The sequence below is a fragment of the Tachyglossus aculeatus genome, chromosome 4 (genome assembly GCF_015852505.1).
Source record: "Tachyglossus aculeatus isolate mTacAcu1 chromosome 4, mTacAcu1.pri, whole genome shotgun sequence".
Taxonomy (NCBI): Eukaryota; Metazoa; Chordata; class Mammalia; order Monotremata; family Tachyglossidae; genus Tachyglossus; species Tachyglossus aculeatus.
In genome coordinates, this window is record NC_052069.1 from 40,831,435 (window position 1) to 40,840,056 (window position 8,622).

Here is an 8,622-nt window from a genome sequence, read left to right on the forward strand (position 1 = left end):
AGGAGGTAAGAAGGGGGGATGGAGAGGGGGACGAGGGAGGAGGAAGGAAGGGGCTCAGTCTGGGAAGGCCTCCTGGAGGAGGTGAGCTCTCAGCAGGGCCTTGAAGGGAGGAAGAGAGCTAGCTAACAAATGCCATCGTTATTATTCAATCGTTTTTATTGAGCGCTGACTGTGTGCACAGCGCTTGGGAAGTACAAGTTGGCAACATGTAGAGACGGTCCCTACCCAACAGTGGGCTCACCGTCGATTATTACTGTTCCACTTCAGCAGCCGGGGAGGGAGACGGTTTTTTGTTCGGGAGATCCGCTCGCTTTTCCCGTTTGGGCCGGCCCCAAAGTTTCTTCGGAGGGAGGGGATGCTCTCCCAGGCCCGGGAAAGGCGGCGGGGCGGAGCCTCCCCGCCCGCCCTGTATCAATCTTCGCTCCGTCCGCGGCCTCCCATTGGCCGGTTTTATTATTCCGCCCGAAGCCGGCGGCCTCCGATTGGCCGCCGTCCCGCTGACGTCAGAGGCCGAGCCGGAGAGTAGTTGGGATTGGGGGCTGTCAGTAACACATGTGGGTGGCGGAGCCGCGCGGAGAGGGCGCCGGGGAGCGAGCGGGAGACGGAGACAGGCCTCCCCGCCCGCCCCAACGCCGCCGCTGCAGCCGTTCTCACCCATTTCCCGGAGCGGAAGACTCGCCCCTCGCCGCCGCAGCAGCCGCAGCCTCACCGGGGGAGGGGGAAGAGAGGAGAAGGGGAAGGGAAGAGAGACGGAGAGAGAGGGAGGGGAAGAAGGAGGAAGGAGGAGGAGCGGCGGGGCGGGTTGGGGGTGGGGGCAGGAGGAAGGAGAAAAAAAAAAAAAGCAACCTCCAAAGTGCAACCACATTGCCAAACTTGCAGCGGCCCCGGGGACCGCAGCCGCTCCCGCGGAGCCGGAGGAGGAAAAGGAGGAACAGCAACACCGAGATCCTACCCCCCGTCCGCTCTCCCTGCCACTTTCCCGGGAGCTCCGGTCATTAGAGCAACGCATCCCCCCCGCCCCGCCCCGCTTTTTTTATTTTTATTTTCTTCCACCGCTTCTGCAAGAAGTCCCTGCCCCTCCGCCAGCCGGTCCCTTTTCCCCGGGAAGCCGAGAGGCATCGCTCACGTTTCGCCGCCGCCGCCTTTTTGCGAGACTGCAACATAGGGGAGAAGCAGGTAAGAGGGGAGGTGGGAATGTGGGGTCCGTGGGCTGCTGCTGCTGCTTTTTTTTCCCCCCCTTTTTCGGGGCGTCCCGGATTGCAAGTCAACAATGCGTCGACCGAGGTGACCGGAGAGTCCGCGAAACTACGGGGGAAGGAGGGCAGGCCAGCTTCCAAAAGGGGGTTCCAGAGGGGTGGGATTTTTCCCTTCCCTAACCAGAGAGGACAAGGTTTGGCCCGTTCCCCTGGTGAAGTGCATGTGGGGGGCATTGGGATGGGCATGCAATAGTCATCCAAAGCCCCTCTTCTCTCCCCCTCCCTTGCTCCCTTCCCACCCTCCCCCCTTCCCCAGTTTTTTTTTTTTTATTTTTGAAACAGTGGCAGAAAAGATCAAAGTGAGCAGGGGTTTGAGGTTGGGTGTTTTGGCTTTTTTTTTAATTATTCTGATGATTATTAGGATTCCTTTTGGTCTGTCCATCTTTTGTTTCAGTCCAGGAGAAATCCGGTGAATCACCTAATTAAAATCAAGACATGAATTAAGCATCCATTTTTGTACTACAAATTGCCAGCTCTACGCTCGTCCCTCCCTTGGTCTCCATTAAAAAACACCAGAGACGTTGTTAAAGGGGGCTTATTTTGCCTCTAGCTGCCAGCTCTGCTTTCTATTTCACTGACTCTATCCCAGGACCTAAATTGCCTGGCTATGTAATTACTAGAGTATAAGCCTATTTAACTTAAAAGCTTTTTTTTTCCAACTCTAAATGAAACTTGATGAGGGCCCGTCCTTAGTTATCAGGGGAGTCAGTTTCTGGTCAGTCCTCTTGATTCATCTCTTTTAGATTTAATCAGCATTAAGGTATTGCTTGTCCTTAAGAGCTTTAGCTAATGGGGTTACTGGATGCTTTTCTCAGTGTAACGTTTCCTTTAAAAATACATTCTGTTGGCCGTTCCACGAAGATTGGGGGTGAAGAGTTGACCATCTTCCCCCACGCCACTCTTTTTTTTGGGGGGGGGGGGAAGGGGTTGGAAAAAAAAATAAAAACCCTCGAAGCGATTAAAACGTCGGGAAACAGTTTAAAGACTCCAAGCAGGAAATGCAGATTCATTTGGGTTCGGGCTGGAAATTGTAACAAAAAGCAATTCCTCGAGTAGATGCATCAGATAAATCAATTTACATAAAGGTATGATGCATTCGGATAAATGCAACGCTAATGGGTTTTAGAGTGGTTCTGTTTCCAAAGTCTCAGGGTTTTGTTACAGCTTAATTGGGGCCGTTCTTCTTCTGGTTTATTGTGCGGTCACCGGACACACGTTTAGGGACTCTTTTGGAGGAAATGTGTTTAAAATCGGCCCCATTTAAGGAGCCCGAGTACTTGCTTTTCGTTCCCTTAGCCTTTATTTATTTATTTATTTTTTTAATTCCAGCAGCCAAGTTGGGCCGGGGCAGGCAAAGTTCGCCCTCTCTCTTCCGAGGTATCAGTCTGAATGTCTCCAGCAGCCTCGGTGGGAACACACGCGGCTTACAAAGGACAAAGACAAAACATGCTGCTTAATTGGCAGTAAATAACATGATCTTTTTATAGAATAAGTGACTGGGGGAAGACTGGGAGTTTACCGGAATCGGGATTGGAGGCAACAGAATAATCGGTTTAGACTTAAGCTTGATAAATTGATTCCTACAACAGTCTCCGGTTGTCTCTCTTGTGGTGGCATTCATTAGAAAGTGTTGGGATTTTTATTTATTAATTTTTTCCAAGGGGCCGGGGGATTGGGTGGGGGGGGGGGCAGTTTTTTTGATGACAGCAGGGCTAACTTGAATTTAACTTGTATCCCTTGATTGTTTTGTCTCCCTCTCTCCCTTTAGTATTATCAGCAAAGTCCCCTTTTTGGAGGAACAAAGCTTTAGCATTTAAATTGCTGATCAAGGGCAGATTAGCGAGACAAAAGTGGAGTGTGTTTGTATAGGAAGTTAACAGGCGTCCTAAAGTTCAATGATCTATTATTCAGACCGGTGTCCTGAAAACCCAGAGAAAACACTCATTGATCTTCAAAATGAAATGAGATTGGGACCAATAATGGGAGATGGCAGTCACCACAATGGCATGTGAAAGGTGCTGTTTAAAATCTGAAAAACCAGTTTCGCGACTTTACACACCGCGCAGTTACCTCCCCTTTCTCTCCCCCCCCTCCATCTCTCCAGTCTCCTTCCCTGCGCCATTTCCCTCCCCCCCTCAATCTTCTATGGCCCTCCCTCCCTCCCTTTCAGGAAACTAAACTGTTCCCAACTTGTGAACTGCAGCTGCACTTCCCAGAGCTGTGTCCGTGTAGGGATCCCGGCTCCTGCGGCCTTGTCGGGGCCCTGGACTCCAGAGGGTTAGAAGAGAAGCCGGGGGTCCCAGGGGACCCCTTCACTCGGCCTACAGTGCGTGTTAGAGAGGCAGAGGATTGCTCAGCAGAGTCTCGCTCGCCCTAGGAGTTTTGACAGTGGCCAACCTAAAGTTGTCAGAGGCCACGCTTCAAAGTTGAGGAGCTTGGGGACCTAGAACAAAGCCCTTGCAAAGTAAACCCAGAACTGGTGTGCGCAGTCTGGTCGCCTTCCCCCCTTCTTCTCCCCTCCCATGTTAAAAAGGACACGACGCCCCACCGTCTGTGGCTCCCACTCTGTGATAACCAACTTCTTCCTCTCTTCCATCTTGTGTTTCTTCCCCCTTTCCCTTCCCGCAGACCATGGTGAACCCAGGCAGCAGCGCCCAGCCTCCCCCGGTGACGGCTGGCTCCTTGTCCTGGAAGAGGTGCGCGGGTTGCGGGGGGAAGATCGCGGACCGTTTCCTGCTCTATGCCATGGACAGCTACTGGCACAGCCGGTGCCTGAAGTGCTCCTGCTGCCAGGCTCAGCTTGGGGACATCGGCACATCCTGTTACACCAAGAGCGGCATGATCCTGTGCAGGAATGACTATATCAGGTAAGGAGGGGTGGCCTCCCAACTTCCACATCTATGGTGAGAAAGAGCACCTGTTTTCAGCCAGGTAGTCTGGGATTTCAGATTGGTAGCAGGAAAGAGATATTGGCTATTTGGGGGCACACGGGAACAAATTTTATTGTCAGGTGAGTTGCAAGTGCAAGTGGGATACGGGGAGAACAGGCAGTCTCTGGGACTCCGGAGCTCTTAAAGTGGTTGTCAGCACAGAATGAGCACCGACTAAAAATAAACAAATCAAAAGGCTGAGTTAATCTGCCTTCCTTAAAGGCTGTGCACGGTGATGTCCAGAAATGCGCAGACCCACTCACACCGTCGAACGGTTGGCTTAAAAATAAAACTGAAGTTGAAGTGATAATTTCTTGCCCCTGGTATCTGATTAATTATGATATTTACATTCACACCTTGAAAAAATGTTTGGTGGAGAGAAAGTGACTCATTCTCTGTGCTCCTTGTAAAGGGGTTGATTAACTGTAAAATTAAGAGGCAGTAATCTTTGCTTATAGCCCCAAAATTAGTGGTGATATTTTCCTTCACACTGTTATGCACAAACAGAGACTCAGAATGCTGGTGTATAATCTGCAGCGTAGAAAATGCTGGCATTCCAAGAGGGAGACAACGTTTTTTTTTTTTTTAGATCCATCCCTCTGGTTATCGAATCAAATTAGAAAAACAGCTCTTAAATCCATTCATTTTGAATAGTTCGGTTAATGTATAGGAAGCAACACTGCATCTGTATAAATGATCTCTTCCAACAAGTTTCAGTGCAATTAATGGAAAGAATTCAGTAGGTCAGGTGCCTATAGGATCTTTTCAGGTGAATTCAAGCTCCTTAAACTCATTAATTTGAAAGGAGGCATTTGAAGGATTACACATTTAATTTGAGTAAATGGTTTGATAGACTGATGCACATGAATGCTTCAAGGAGGTATTCTGTTACAACATCCAGTAATTAATAATAAAAAAGTCCTTGTTGGCATAAGCGAAATGCACAAATTTAAGATGAATTGCATTCCAATGAAATGGTTTTGACTTTTAATGTAAATGCCAAAAGTCATCCAAATTTTTTCCCTCCTAGTTAATAGTAAAGTTCAGTTTTTTCTATCCCTTGGGGAAATCATTTCACCATAAATCTTAAAAGTTTAGCCGTATTGAAATGCTTGCCTTATGCTTCATGCTATTGGGAAATATTTTAAAACGGACTCAGCTGAATATGGAAATACCTCTTAGAGATATCATTATCTTAAAAAGTCTTTTAGTTATTCTGGCAGTGAAACTTCTGTCCAGTTTGCCTGCATCCATAATCAACTAAACAGAAGTATAGTCAGGGAGTGCTTTTTATTTCTCCTTCATTGAAAGATGGCTAATTTCACTAAGTGTTCTTTTAAAAGTAAATGCTGAGAAATCTGCACATGCAGGGTTATAATGCTTTCACTCCAACCATAATCCTGACAGAATTGTAATTAAATAGAGCAGAACGGTGGTAAGAAAGGAGGTCGGTTTGAAGTGGAAAAATTGACACCAGTGTTCAGTTCACTGAATGGTACAAATTCATCTCCCTCCAAACGCCATCAAACAAACCTTTGCTTCTGATTACTGCAAATTAAAAAGAGAAGTTTTGTCTGCTTACACTCTCCAAGGCAAGTTCAGGGAACAGGCTCATCTGAATCTCTAGTTTTGTAAGCCAAAAATGGATGTCTGTCCTTTTTTTGAGTTGGTGGGGGGGAATCTTTTTTTCTCTCCTGTGTCTGGCACTTTTGAGCAGGGTGGGTGATCAGCTCCCAGTGTTTAGACTTGTTCATGTCTTCCTTCTTACCTTTCATCTTCTATTTTTCTATTTGAGTAATTGGACTAATATGTGCAAAGGGCATGGAGTTCAGCAACATTTAAACTGAATGAGCGGAATGAAAATCTAGATTTGCATGGGAAGGAAGTAATATGGCTCTCGGTAGCAAATTTATTTCTGCAAACTCTGTATCTGGGATTTGCAAGATGCTGCCCCAGGGTCTTCCAGACCTTCTCTGCCTTACCACCTCACCTTGTGCGTCATCCTCTTCTCCCCAGTAAAAGTACCCACATCTTAATGCCAGTTTGATCCCCATAGCTGTCAGAAGCTGATTTGCCAGTGGTAGTGGCCGGCTCCCTTTCTCTCTCTTCCCCACCCCCATTTCCCACCTCCCCAGCCCCCCGTCCCAAATCCCAGTTGTTGTTGGAAGGGCTTTCAATTCCCTTATCTGAGGCCAAATCCATAGGCGCAACTCTTAATCAGAGTCACTGGGGAAAATTAGACATGAATAACAAAATGAAAAGAGGATTGATCAGCTCAGCAGCCGCCAGGTGAAGGGGCTCTGCCGCTCCCAGGCCCGGGCTGGGACCACAGAGCGATTTATTAAGGGGCTTTTAAACTGTCTGACGTTGAGGTTGTGGTTTTTGAAAACAACCCAGATCTTACTAAAAGCTGCAGCTTCTTTTTCATTGGGAGCTGGGGTTGGAGGTGAGGGGATAAGGGGGGAGGGAGGTAAAGGGGCCGGGGGTGGGGTGGGGGGGGACTGTACCTTTTTCCTCCCCCAGTCCATTCTCTCCCCATTTTTAAGGTTAAAGTGAATCTTCAGGAGGGGAGCAAAAGAAGCCCTTTTCTCCTCGCCTCCCCCCCGCCCCCCCCCCCCCCATGATTTCAGATAAAGCAGCAGCAGCAAATCCGCACAATTAAAAGCTTTAATTAGTGGCTCCTCCATTTTCTCTTAGTTCTGATGGGGTTTTATCTAATGAGATCTGGTCTCTGGCTTAGATCTACTCAGAATGACGTGTCCGAAATGAATGAGAGTCGTGTCGCAAACAAAACATTTAATTAACAAAATTGGCCTCTAAGAGGGGGAGGCAAAGAATGGGGGGTGGGGGGGTAAGGAGAAGGGTGTTTGTTACCCAGGCAGTTCTTAAAGGGCCAATGCTAACCCCAGCCCCCCCCCCCGCACCTTCTGTAATTTGGCTGACACCCCCCACCCCCCACCCCCAATTTCCTTGCCTTTCTGTGCAGCGAAGTTCCTGCTGAACTCCTCACCCCCCTCCAGAATGGTTCTGGGAGAGCAGGGCCGCAGCAGCCGACAGAGGAAGTTTCCAGGAGGAATGAGGGGGTGGGGAGGTAGAAGGACCCCCACCCCCCCATTTCCAGAGACTGGGTCAGCTCCTCTGGGTGACCGGGGCCAACCGGGGATCCTGAGACCAGGGGTAAGAGGGGGAAGGTGGTGGCCTGAAGACCTCAGCCCAGCTCGGCTTCGGCCTGGAGAGGCAGGTTGCTCAAGGGTGGGCAGGGGGTTTGGGGGAGAAGTGGGTGGGTGGGAGAGAGTTGCACTGCTCTGCTCTCTGCGGTTCACATGGTTCTCCGCAGCCGCAGTCTGCGCAGCATGGTGGGGGGGCGGTAAGCTCTGTGTATGTGCTCATGTGTGTGTTCGCGCGCGTGTGTGTGTGTATGAGCGTGCGTGTGTGATGGTGGTTTTGGGGGGGAGGATGCGGGGGGGGGCGGTGTCAGAAATCCAGGAGCCGCCAGGCAGAGAGTTCATTTCCCTGGTAATCAACAGCAAGCTGCTATATTCAGAGAATGCTGTCCCTTTAATTGAACAGGCTAGGTAATTAAATGGCACTTTTCCAATAGGACGTGCTAGGTAAATCTAATAGTTGGTTATTTAATATCACTTTGAAGTCTGCCCACTCAAGCACAATGACAGCACAGGAGCATGTGAACTATTAGCTAGGAAAAAAAACCAGGATCTCAAAAATTAATTAAATCGCATGCAATTTAGGGGGAACGTTTATCTTGATTTGTCATAACAGAATTAATTCAAGGCCTCCAATTCACTTGGGGGCAGATCTGTTACTCTGAATTAACCAAGCGTAATTTGGCTGATTTTTTTTTTCCCCTCTCTAATGCAGCAGTTGCCATTATGCACAGCCCCCCTCTTAAGTATCAATAGCTTCTGGTGCTTTTAAGGTGCTCGGTCTCTAGTTATTCTGAAGTACCTTTAATGGACTTGGCTCGAGGCATAATTTCTGTGTTGCATTTCTTTGTTACATTTAATATACCCGGTGCAGAATTTAGATTAAATATAGGAACCTGGTGGAAAAACCAATTGCTTCTGGATCAGTAGCTGTGGATGTGCATTTTTCTCTTCAGATAGGTCTTTGATATTTACTCGCAGGTACTAATATGTACCTTGCCACCACATTAGAAATGTACCTACATCTGCCTTGCTACTGTTCAGGAAATACCTCCAGGAATCTCTTAATATTGCATGTTTTCAGCTAACATAGTAATGTAGTTGTAGCTGTAGGCCATTGAATTTCCTGGATGATGCTGAGCTCTGATGCAAGGCTGCAATTTTTTTCCGCTTCTCCATCTCCTCCTAACGTGATGGGAGGGAATAGGGGGAGAATGGACAAATTGGACTGCCACTTCATGGTCGGTCTCAAAATAAGGGCAAACCACCTTT

The 8,622-nt window shown here is 48.4% G+C and overlaps 1 protein-coding gene across 2 annotated transcripts in view; it reads left to right on the top strand.

Annotated features, from left to right (window-relative positions):
- Window positions 1–827: 827 nt before the first annotated feature.
- LMO4 (LIM domain only 4) overlaps window positions 828–8,622 on the top strand; it is a 17,255-nt gene continuing 9,460 nt past the window's right edge. The window contains exons 1-2 of one of the 2 annotated variants that reach the window (XM_038745487.1): window positions 828–1,176; window positions 3,885–4,123. In XM_038745487.1, the coding sequence (XP_038601415.1) occupies window positions 3,888–4,123 (236 nt within the window). In that variant the 5' untranslated portion in view covers window positions 828–1,176; window positions 3,885–3,887. Of the gene's footprint in view, window positions 1,177–3,559; window positions 3,583–3,884; window positions 4,124–8,622 lie in introns of those variants that run through there. The other variant, XM_038745488.1, reaches the window with a different exon arrangement.